The sequence below is a fragment of the Pinus tabuliformis genome, chromosome 5_1 (assembly GCF_031772625.1).
Source record: "Pinus tabuliformis cultivar Carrire ecotype Pingquan chromosome 5_1, CPIR1, whole genome shotgun sequence".
In the NCBI taxonomy this organism is placed as follows: domain Eukaryota; kingdom Viridiplantae; phylum Streptophyta; class Pinopsida; order Pinales; family Pinaceae; genus Pinus; species Pinus tabuliformis.
Window position 1 is genome coordinate 640,156,641 of NC_142305.1, and position 12,717 is coordinate 640,169,357.

Sequence of the window (12,717 nt, forward strand, 5' to 3'; positions counted from 1 at the left end):
TATTAATTTAATTGCATTTTATAAATAGAGATGTGTGATAATGCAAATTTGTTGTGATTAAATTTATTAATTTATTTACATCTAATGGAGATGTGTGATTGCAATTTATAAATGGAGATATGTGATTCCAACTCTATTGTCAACTTTGTCTCCACAATTTTTTTCCGTGAGTATAAGATAAAAATGTGTGATTCAAACTTTACCCCCACAATTGTCTTTCTTTCTGGAGTATAAAATAGAGATGTGTGATTCAAACTCTATTGTCAACTTTGCTGCCACAATTGTCTTTCTTTATTGTCAAATTTACTGCCACAATTTTCAAATTTACTGCCACAACTTACTGGAGTAAAAGATAGACATGTGTGATTCAAACTCTATTGTCAACTTTGCTGCCACAATTTTCTTTCTTTATTGTCAACTTCACTGACACAATTGTCCTTCTTACTGGAGCATAAGATGGAGATGTGTGATTCCAACGGTATTGTCAACTTTGCTGCCACACTTGTCTTTCTTTCATTTCTGCGCAGGAGTGTTAATAAAGCATTTAACGGTATTGTCAACTTTGCTGCCACACTTGTCTTTCTTTCTTTTCTGCGCACGAGTGTTAATAAAGCATTTAACTTTCTTTCAGCGCATGAGTGTTAATAAAGGATTTAACTTATATAGTGGGGTTAAGGCTGTTTTTTTTGTGTATAACATTCCAGAGCATCTGGGCATGAACGTTAATAAAGCATTTGACTTTATATAGTTGGGTTAAGGCATTTAACTTATTTAATTAGTTTTCTTTTTGTTTTTTTGTGTGTAAGGTTCCATATATAAAATATGGGTAAGAACATTACAAAAGATGATTCTCACTATTGACATGCCCATAAAAAACCAGCAAGTAGCACAGATTGAAAAACCGGCCAAGTAGTATAGATTAAATAACTTAAAATTATGTCTTGTTTGATAAGTAATTTCCATAGATTACAAACATATTGGCTTTGTTCTAGAGGGCTATCTAAACCAAGCCAAAACCGAAGGAAACAATGATCAATTAAGATCAAATATAAGAGAAAGAAACAACACATGATCAATTAAGACAAAATATAAGACCATGGTGGAACCTGGAAGAAATGCATTGACTGAGCTCGAGCAGAAAAAGCCGACGAGCGCGAGCTGTATTTGTTCTGCCATGAACCATGAAGGAGCCACAAATCACGAGGAAACAACGAACCACAAAGGAGCATATATACCGACGAAGGAGCCATGACCAACGAACAATGAGCTACAATTTCCCTTCGACCTGAGTTGGAGCCTTTAACTGCCAGCCTAAGCTCGCAATTACCGTGAAGCCCGCAGCAGGCAGAGGCCAGAGAAGACCCCAACGAGGCTTAACAACCCCAGGCCTTCAACCATTGAGATAGAGCTGAGCTTTAAATTCGAGTTGTGTAGCCACTAAAGTACAACCAACGATTTGTATTGAACCCGAGACTGGATTAATATAGCTTGCGAATTGTGAGGAAGCAAAGAATCCTTTCAGAAAACCAAAACATGATGGTAAACCTGGGAGGCCATCTGAGATTCCAAAACCACCATGCGAACATGGGAGGCTGAAGGTGGCCAATCAATAAACAATTTGTGAGACTGGCCCTTCATCGCTGAGAAGACCAGAATAGGCCAAGAAATGGCCCGACCAGAGAATGGGAAGAAATTATTAATGTGGCAGGCATGACGGCCCTGCAGAGACAAGACGAAGGTAAAATGCACTGCAAATTCTGAAGAATTCCTTGCAGGATGACATGCTAAAAACGAAACAAATCTAAGGAAGAATTCTGACTATCGATGACGTCGCTTTCGTCCAGAGCCAAGGCTGAGCTAATGCATCCATCACAGGGGAATTTAACGAAGCGTGTCAGGAGTTTGAATGAGGGGCCAGGTGGTCTTTTCTTCCACCTAGCCTTGTCATGGCGGTGACAGACGTTGGGCTCAAGCACCCGTCGTGGGGGATTTATATGGTTGGGTTAATTTTACATTTAAATAAGAAATTGATAAGAGTTTTTCCTGCGATTTTTTTCTTTCTGTGTGGAAAAGGAGTGATCGTATTCCCATTCTATTAAATTTAAGTTTAAAACAAGATTGGGTTATGGATAAAATAATTATATAAAATTGATGGTGTTATAATTAGTATTGATGTGAGTAATTAAAAATATAATCAGTGTAAATTTATTTTAATTTTGGATTTGTAGATTTATTTTAATTTTGGATTTATTTGAGAGAATCAGTTGCATTAACATTAATGTGATTTACGATGGTCTCGAATCCTTCATGATCGAGATGTCATAGATTCTGAGATCTCTTTTCCACGGATCCTCCTCGATAGATGGGAGAATTCATGATCTATGTGATTTCGGTTCATTCATGACGTTCTCGGTGAATGACCAATCTCCTTGTCCCCGGGAGGGACAAGCGGCTTCGCACATTCATGATCCAAGATTCTAATGAGGCTCTCGCTTGAATGACAAATATTCCTTGCACTAGGAAGCGCAAGCCCCTCCGGGACCTTGATTTGTCAGGCATGATCATCATTCTCTCAGTGGGGAAGCGGGAGGTTGAGCCATGATTTGCAGTGCTACTTTCAACGATGTCCTGGGCCCCGTAGGTAACCGACTCAACACGCTATGCGTCAGGGGGGCTGAGTTCGCACTGACAAACCATGGATTTCCTCAATGTCTTCCCCTTCGGTCTCATGGCATATGACATTATATATGTTGCGGTAGTTTAGTGTTTTCATCTCCTATTTTCTTTTCCAGTTAGTTTGATTTTGGTAAGAGATCGGTTTGATGACTCTCCTTTCTGACGAGACTATTTCATTTCATTTCGGTATCGGGAAAAGACTCCCCTAGCCAAAGCAGTCCCCGGAAAATACTACCCATAGAGGGGGGGGTTGTCACGCCCCCAATCTTTTTTTCTTTTATTGGACGGGGTGCGGCACCACCGAACGCCCACTCTTGACCGAATGCACGTTTATGGACTACGCCTTAACCATAAAACACTTAACTTTATTTCACCAATTAAGTAAAGTGCATAAATCTTTCATCATTAATTATAATCGTTCATCAACATTCAAACCGATAATAATCATATGATAAAACCGCAACAATAATAACAATCACACCAATGTAATATGGGGAGGGGCAACTCCCAAACGAGCTCGCCCAACCAATTATATTATTGACTGTTTCAAAAGATACAATTTACAACCGTGTGCCGGGCAGAACCACGGCCACACTTAACCAAATATACAATCCGGGCCAACGCCCATACAACAGCACGCAAGTACCTTGGCGGAGTTAGCTCCCCGAGCCTCAACTCCCCAACCGACCTGCGCACATAAATCGTGCCAACCGTAGATCAGACCGCCGGAAATCAGACTTCGCACAAACTGTGCCACCGAGTGCTCGACCTCGCAGCCAACTCGGCCTGCGCTCTAACACTGTGTCACCGTGTGGTAACCCAACCAACTCGGCCTGCGTCGATGATCAGCACCGTCTCGTCCACACAAACAGCTCGATAGAAACCGCACTATCTCTTGATGCGTAAGAGTGTGCGCATATCTCTGCGCTCCTATCTTCTGCGTATGTAGAGAGAACGCTCCAAGACTTGCTTGATGATCCCTTGATCGAATGAGCTCATTGTATATATAGCTTCCTAGCTCATCCATTCGAGGGGCTTTAACTTCCAAGCCGACCTCACATTCATGCGATGAAGCCCCGAATTTTAACTTTATGGGCAGGTCGGCCCTTGCCTCAAGGCAAGGGCGACCTCCGCCCTTATAAACTTTCGGACTTCCCCTTCGCATTATCTCTTAAGTGTATGAGTTTGCGCACATGTACAATGCTGCGCTCGTCCTTCCGTCGCACTGCTGCTCCCGTCGTCCGTCGCACGTCCTGCTGTGCTCGCCCGTCCACTGTTCCGTCTGCACCTTGTTCGCTGTTGCGCCTCGCCTGTTGCCGTATGGAGGGGCGCCCGCCCGGGTCGCCCTTCGTTTGCCCACGTTCGCACACCCAACTACTGCCCCGTGTCCATGTTCAGCTCGCGCCCATGTTCCAGCTCGCGCCCATGTTCCAGCTCGCGCCCATGTTCCAGCTCGTGTCTATGTCCGGGTGTGGTTCGCCCTTGGGTCGCCCGCCCATTTGGTGCGGGTCGCCCTTGGGTCGACTCGCCGGTTCGGCTTACCCGAGCCTTTACCGCATCTTGTTCAGCTGGTCCGGGTAGCCTCACCCGTGTACAGTCTGCCCGCGGCTCGTCTTACCCCCCGCAGCTCTTGTGTTCACCGGTTATCCGCCTACCCGAATCTGCCTTCCGTTCATGTCGTGCACGGGTCGTGCGTCCGGGCGTCCGCCCGTCGTGCACGGGTTGCCCGCCCGTCGTTCACCCGGGTCGCCCGCTCGTCCAACATACCTTCGTGCGCCTGTTTGCCCGTCGGGTGATTGCGCCCGCGCCCAACTCGTCGCCCTGTCCGCCGTTTCACCCAACCGCAACCCCGTTCAACCGCCCGCCGGGTCACCGTGCACGGGTCGCCCAGCCCGGTTCGCCCGCGGGTCATGCCTTCGTCGTGCAGAACTGTCGTGCACGCCCTGCCCGATCTGCCAGGGCGTTACATTCTCCTCCACCCGAAGACGTTGTCGTCCCGACAACACATCAACCGCCACCATGGCTGATATCTACTATGATGTAGGCTCCCTTATACAAGGTAACCATCAACCCATATAAAGTCTGCCTCCACCAAGTCAGCTCCATGTGCCCATGCACATAAACAAGTGCCAACCGCATGTCAACACTTCACGGTCCCATGCCCAGGTCTATGGAAACCCCATCTTTCTGCAGCATGTCCTCATACCTGCTCAATCACCATGTGAGGGCTCACTGCCTTGAGCAGCCAACAATGAGCCCATCTTCTTTGTCCTCTAAGAAGATGTGTGGGGAGAGCCTGGGGGCTCTCCTTTACTAATCAGTTCGATCCATCTATCAGGATCTTCAACCTCCATTCTTTGTAGGTATGCTTCCCGATCTTCCCTTTGGATGTTCGGCCTCACATATAGCTCCTCATCATCATCATCGTCCTCCACTAACTCTAGCCTCCTCGATAAGTCTGAGATGCTATCTGAGAGTGTTCGGATGACTATAGATTGTTCTGCAATCTTTGCCTCCATCGTGGTCAACCTCTTGTCCACCTTCACCTTGTCCTCCATTTGCATACCTCCCAACTTACGATCGGGTTTTGTTACCCCAATGGTTGGAACACCAATGGGCACATCTTCCCTTCCATCGTAAATGAAGAGCTTTCTCAAATGTGGCACAACCATGGCTTCAAATTGTTTCATAAATTCCATCCCCAATACTGCCTCATAGTCATCAATCCGCACTATGGTGAAGTCCACCTTTCCGGTCCATGCACCAAGTGTAGTGTCCACCTTTTCGGCCATACCAAGGATCGCCATCGGAGGAGAGTTCACTGTCTTCATTTGTGCCTTTGCAGGTACAAATTTCAGCCCAAGTCTCCTTGCAGTGTCTTCACTCATGAAATTGTGTGAAGCCCCACTATCAACCATAGTGAGTACATCGGCTCCACCTATCTTCATCTGAACGTACTCCAACCTGTTCCTTTCCGGATCTCTTCTAGAAGCCACCTCCGTAGTAGCAGCTGCACCAAGTATCTGCATCATCCCCACGGAAGCATTGTCATCCTCCTAAGCAGGTTGTGTAACAGTAGCTATTTTTGGTTTATATGGGCAATTCTTCACCGTGTGTGGTCCTTCACATAACCAACACTTCAAAGGCTTCTTCATCTTTGCACCATCCTCTGATTTCGGAGTATCCTCCTTCTTCTTGTCTTTCGGTTTGTCGAACTTCTTTTTCTCACTAGAAGTCTCATCATAGTGGTCCACCAGCTTGTCAACTGTAGCAAAGGCCTCCTCAAGTGTTCTAATCTTCTGTCTCTTCACCTCGTTGCGGGCCCAAGGTTTCAACCCAATAATAAAGTTGAACACCTTGTCCTTCTCTGCCATGTTGGGAAGTTCTAGAGCTACGCTTGAGAACTCTCGCTGATATGCCTGCAAGCTTCTGGTTTGTTTGATGAACTTGATTTTTGTCCTTGCTTCCCATGTTTCATCCTGAGGACTAAAGTGGGTCTGCAAGGCTTTCTTCATGTCGCACCACGAAGTGATCTCATCAGCATTACCGTTGATAATCTGATCTACTCTTCTTCGCCACCACATCTTGGCATCATTTGTTAGGAATTGAGCGGCCACCTTAACTTGTGTCTCACCATCAGGTAGACTCAACCGTTCCAAGTACTGCTCCATATCCCACAAGAAGTTACCAAGAGTCTTAGCACTCCTTGTACCGTCATAAGATTCCGGCTCTTTAACCTTCACATGAGGTACTCCTCCACCTGAGTTATACCTCATGGCTCTCTTTAATATCGCAATCTCATCATTAGCTTGATCAAGACTCTTATTTACCCTGTCAAGAGTCCCTTTCAAGTTTGTAATCTCTGCGAGACCTTGGTCTCTTGATTCCTCAACTTCTTTGACTCTTCCTTCCAACTGTGTACACAAGAATTCCGTGAACTCATATTGTCTCTTGAGCTCCTCATGTTGTGTACGGAGTTCCACCAGCTCTTCCCTGAGTTTCAAGATAGCTTCTCGTTCCTTAATAAGCGAGCTCACATCTTGACTCCAAGTAGACTCCAATGTCTCCATCCTTTCGATCACCTTTTCCATGAATTCATGATGAGGATCCTTTGCGGGATCCTTCATTGTGTGACTGGACCCAGCTTGAGAATCAGCGGCCATCTTCTTTTGTGACCTTGTCCCGACCATTCACCGGCTTCTCCAAGTCACCTGCTTTAGAACAAGCAGATTCACCTTCAATTTCAACCGAGACAACCTTGTCCAAGTTTCAAATGTTTCAACACCAGCTCTTCGACCGAGCTCTGATACCACCTGTCACGCCCCCAATCTTTTTTTCTTTTATTGGACGGGGTGCGGCACCACCGAACGCCCACTCTTGACCGAATGCACGTTTATGGACTATGCCTTAACCATAAAACACTTAACTTTATTTCACCAATTAAGTAAAGTGCATAAATCTTTCATCATTAATTATAATCGTTCATCAACATTCAAACCGATAATAATCATATGACAAAACCGCAACAATAATAACAATCACACCAATGTAATATGGGGAGGGGCAACTCCCAAACGAGTCCGCCCAACCAATTATATTACTGAACTGTTTCAAAAGATACAATTTACAACCGTGTGCCGGGCAGAACCACGGCCACACTTAACCGAATATACAATCCGGGCCAACGCCCATACAACAGCACGCAAGTACCTTGGCGGAGTTAGCTCCCCGAGCCTCAACTCCCCAACCGACCTGCGCACATAAATCGTGCCAACCGTAGATCAAGCCACCGGAAATCAGACTTCGCACAAACTGTGCCACCAAGTGCTCGACCTTGCAGCCAACTCGGCCTACGCTCTAACACCGTGTCACCGTGTGGTAACCCAACCAACTCGGCCTGCGTCAATGATCAGCACCGTCTCGTCCACACAAACAGCTCGATAGAAACCGCACTATCTCTTGCTGCGCAAGAGTGTGCGCATATCTCTGCGCTCCTATCTTGTGCGTATGTAGAGAGAACGCTCCAAGACTTCGCTTGATGATCCCTTGATCGAATGAGCTCATCGTATATATAGCTTCCCAGCTCATCCATTCGAGGGGCTTTAACTTCCAAGCCGACCTCTCATTTATGCGATGAAGCCCCGAATTTTATCTTTATGGGCAGGTCGGCCCTTGCCTCAAGGCAAGGGCGACCTCCGCCCTTATAAACTTTCGGACTTCCCCTTCGCATTATCTCTTAAGTGTATGAGCTCGCGCACATGTATGCTGCGCTCGTCCTTCCGTCGCACTGCCTGCTCCCGTCGTCCGTCGCACGTCCTACTGCGCTCGCCCGTCCACTGTTCCGTCTGCACCTTGTTCGCTGTCGTGCCTCGCCCGTTGCCGTATGGAGGGGCGCCCGCCCGGGTCGCCCTTCGTTTGCCCAAGTTCGCACGCCCAACTACTGCCCTGTGTCCATGTTCAGCTCGCGCCCATGTTCCAGCTCGCGTCTATGTCCAGGTGTGGTTCGCCCTTGGGTCGCCCTCGGGTCGACTCGCCGGTTCGGCTTACCCGAGCCTTTACCGCATTTTGTTCAGCTGGTCCGGGTAGCCTCACCCGTGTACAGTCCGCCCGCGGCTCGTCTTACCCGCCCGCAGCTCTTCTGTTCACCGGTTATCCGCCTGCCCGAATCTGCCTTCCGTTCGTGTCGTGCACGGGTTGTGCGTCCGGGCGTCCGCCCGTCGTGCACGGGTTGCCCGCCCGTCGTTCACCTGGGTCGCCCGCCCGTTCAACACACCTTCGTGCGCCTGTTTGCCCGTCGGGTGATTGCGCCCGCGCCCAACTCGTCGCCCTGTCTGCCGTTTCACCCAACCGCAACCTCGTTCAACCGCCCGTCGGGTCACCGTGCACGGGTCGCCCAGCCCGGTTCGCCCGCGGGTCATGCCTTCGTCGTGCAGAACTGTCGTGCACGCCCTGCCCGATCTGCCAGGGCGTTACAGGGGCGGTCCAACGGACGCAAACAGCACACATCCATCAGTCAGAGCCAGGAGGTCGGTCATTGCCGAGAAAAGGAGAAGTGATAAGGAAAAGCCACGGTTGACAGTTGTAAAATAAGTTTGTATTTTAAGAGATTTGATCTAATATTAATATTTTATTAGGTTATAGAATGAGTCTCTTTTAGGTTATAGAATGAGTTTCTTCTCCCAAGTGATAAAATGAAAATGAAATTAACAATTTATAATTTATATATTGTTATTAAATAAATAAAAGATAAAATAAAATATCACAATATGTTTTTATTGTTATTATTTTTAATTAGAGAAAGTTAAATATTTGAGAATGTCTTTCAAACATATTGCTATTCATCGTGTGAATATTGAAAGAAATATAAAAGCAAATAATTTATCTGATACAATATAGTAGTGGGATAATAACATAAATAAAAATAGTGACATTTAAAAATATATTCACCTTGCTATGTATGAATCAATGGGGAGAGCAATAAATGTTAATGTATCATGTTTTTCTTTTTAAATGTTGAATTAAAATTAACTCTCATTCTATTTATTTTATTTCTTCTCAACAAATAAAATCACATCTATATTTAAACAGGGATATATATCCCTTGTACACATAAGTGCAGTTTATTTATTTGATTTACTAAATCTAATGAATATGAGAAAAAAATGGTTTAGTATATTTATATTTTTTAATTAGAGTTAATATTTAAAATGTTACAGAATTTTTTTTTTTTTTTTATTTTAAGCTTATTCTTTAACCATGTTGATCAATCTATTTATTTTGTTTGTGAAAAGTAAATTTGTTAATTTAGTGTAATGACTCTTTTGAGAAGATGCACTTTACGTTTTCAAAGAAAATTGATACGTGTTAAGTCGTGTGAATGCGAAGGATCAAGAGTCCCTCTCACCAAAGCTAGGTTTCTGCAGTTTGTTCACTGCTGGGCTATGCTGCAAGAAGGGAGTAGTTTTACAAAACGAATTATGTTTCGGTAGATTTAGAGAACAATTTAGTCGAGGATGATCCATATGCAATTGGAGCGATTCGGTATCATTTAAATACATCACATTCAAAATCGCAGTCACGGTATGCAGACCATGAAATGACTACTATCATCAATATTCACATGGCTTCTACAATATCAATCCCCAGTTCCATAATGGGAAAAGTGGGTGCAAATAATTCAAACTTTTCTCCTTGTCATAGTAAGAAATATATAATAACAGTGCAAATAATTCATTCTCCTTCTCATAGTAAGTAATATATAATAGCTAATGTATTAGGTGCAGAAAATTATGTGTTACACTACACAACACACAGGCTTGTCGATGACCAGAAGACCCTCTTCGTCGGCCGCCGTGAGAAAGGTAATGCAATTATTGAGTAATTACACAACAGCTGAGACTAAGTGTAAGTAAACTTCCGAAAAGACTTTAACGCAGAAACACAGAGAAGTCGATAACTTGATACGATCTAATTTTGCTTGCAGAAGGTGATTGTTTTTGAGAAAGTGTAAATGTATTATTCTGAACCTATCCAATTGTAATAACACAACAGCCGAGACCAAGTGTAAGTAAACCTCCGAAAAGACTTTAACGCAGAAAAACAGAGAAGTTGATACGATCTAAGTTTGCCCACAGAAGGTGATGGTGTAATTAGCATCACTGCAAGTGAAAGTGCTGCTGGCGTCGTCGTAAGCGTAGCTGTACGCCGTCGGGCAGGCGGCCTTGAAAACCTTCGAGTACTCGTTAGGAGGACACGTGTCAGCGGTGTTATGGTCGCCAGTGCAGCAGTACTCGGGAAACTTGAACGCATCACACGCGCTCCTGCAGGCAATCACTTGCCCCTTATTGTCGGCGATCAAGAGTGAGGTCGGGCAGCTGCTCAGAAGATCAGCGACACATCCAGCCGCCCGGCAGTCTCCGGTGCCACCATCCGCGGTGATGTTCAACGGGACGTTGTAGCCGTCGACGAGGCTCACGTCGTAGAAATCCTTGTTGCCGTTACTACCGATTGTGAACTCGGCCAGCGTAACAGGCGGAACCCCACCAGCACCGTCGCATTTGAGGCCGCGTCCACAATCCCCCGTGGCGCAGGAGCCGTTGCCTGCGGCGTCGAAGGTGCAACCTGTGCGGCCCCAGAAGCGACCCGACCAGCCGACTGGTGCGTCCAACGCCGGCGAGGACTGGTTCGGATTGAGGGTGAAGCCGCCGCCAGCGAGGGACGCCCCATTTCCCGCCAGGATGCCCGGCCAGATCGTCTGGTTGCAGCTGTTAACAAGTGTGAACGTCGTCCGCCTTACTCCTCTACACCCTGCAACAACAAACAAACAAATTAATAATGATCCCAAACTCATTGGGGAAATGGTTTACATAGGAGGAGCATGGGTGAATTTATTATAGGAGGTTCTCACCGAGTATGAGTGCCATCATCATCAAGTACGCTACGCTCGGCCCATTCAAAGCCATAAATGTAGAAACCATCGGAACAGAATTTATGTATTGATATCGTCTTAGGATGAAAGCCAAACAGCGAATATCTATAATGGGGAGGCAAGAAGCCAATATTTATTGCTGAGTCCACCGAGGAAGTCCTGTGTGACATGAAGACACAGAGGAAAATGGGATAGGATTTGAGTGGATAAGAACGGTGGATTGGGTTTCAACGAGGACCGCCGCCTAGCAGAGACTTTCTGCTCCAGCTTGCGTATTAGGGTCAGTGCCAATATCTGAAAGTGGTTAGATATGGAAACAAAAAAATAGATTAGTAGTCCACAAATAACATTACCAATGGATTGTTACATTATTTGATATTTGGAAAGTGTCCATATTGCAAACATACAAATTAATAACACATCACCTTACATGGTTTGGATGATGACGTGAAAGATATTCCGTGAATATTTCGTCAAATCTTGCTGCTGTCCACCTTTATTATTCGTGGAATATTTTTTAAAATCGTAGACCTTCCTTTAATTGCGGGTAGGAATTTCAAATCCGGAATACCCGGCAAATTTAACAATGTGTGCAACTGTAATGCCTCTGATTATTTCTTATCTTGAAAAACAAAAAAAATTATTGACTTAAATGTTGGCTGTATTTGATAGCAAATCACACCGTCAATTTCCATGCCCCCTTAGTCATTTTTAGTAGCGTGGTCAATTTCCATCCCCGCCTAGTCAATTTTAGTTATGCACGTGGGCGGCATCCCCTGCGATTTGATGTTCCAGTTTTGTTTTTATACGTATATTAGGGCTAATAAAACTTTAAAAAACGTCTACAACGATAGATAAAACAATATTTTTATGTAAATTTGACCTTCACATATTTAATCGTGATAAGTTATAAATTCTAATACTTGCGTGGCGAATGCCTAGATTAATTAGGTTGGTTTTGGGTAAAGCAAATGATGCAACATCAGGGTATGAGTGAACTAAAAGTTTAAGAGAATGAGGATGTAGGGTGAATAATTGGCATAGGTATGTAGAGTTGGGATAGAATATTTGGTTGATGAATTAAATATGAGTAGTTTTTAGATAATTGGGGATGGTGATTTTTTACGAGTTTTAACATTATTTATGTGGCAGGTGCCTCATGAAATAACATGAGAATAAAAAATAAGAAGACTAAGAAAGTTCAATATAAAATGAAAATATGGAGAAAAGATTAGTTTAATAAAAAGTTATTATTAAAAATGAGAGATGAAAGAATAATTTTTATTTGTAATGTTTAATGAATAATATGATGAAAAATGTGATAATGCATATTATTCTAAAAATTTAAGTAGAAATGAGACAGGAAGAAATATGAGTGAAAGTATGGATGAGATATGGAGGAATGAGAGTGAAGGTAGGGATGAATAAATTTGTGAAGAGAATCATGAAGATAGTGTAAAGAAACTGTAGAAGATAGTTTAGAAAATAGTTAAAACTAATTAACTAATTATAATTATAATGTATTTTTTGATAGTTTAGAAAATAGTTAAAATTAATTAACCGATTATAATTATAATTATAATGCATTTTTTATGGTCACTTATAATTATAAG

General features: G+C 44.2%; 1 protein-coding gene across 1 annotated transcript; it reads right to left on the reverse strand.

Moving 5' to 3' along the window:
* Positions 1 to 9,921: 9,921 nt before the first annotated feature.
* On the reverse strand, positions 9,922 to 11,224 carry LOC149166609 (pathogenesis-related thaumatin-like protein 3.5). The gene is made up of 2 exons (XM_089431374.1): positions 11,084 to 11,224; positions 9,922 to 10,983 (listed from the first exon to the last, which is right to left on the reverse strand). The coding sequence occupies exons 1-2, from the start codon at positions 11,151 to 11,153 to the stop codon at positions 10,295 to 10,297; spliced, it is 759 nt and encodes a 252-aa protein (XP_089287500.1). The 5' UTR covers positions 11,154 to 11,224; the 3' UTR covers positions 9,922 to 10,294.
* Between the last annotated feature and the right edge of the window lie 1,493 nt (positions 11,225 to 12,717).

Coding starts and splice junctions, on each gene's coding strand:
- LOC149166609 (XM_089431374.1), bottom strand. CDS start 11,153: ATGGTTTCTACATTTATGGCTTTGAATGGGCCGAGCGTAGCGTACTTG. Junction 10,984..11,083: donor GATGATGGCACTCATACTCG/GTGAGAACCTCC, acceptor TTGTTGTTGCAG/GGTGTAGAGGAGTAAGGCGG.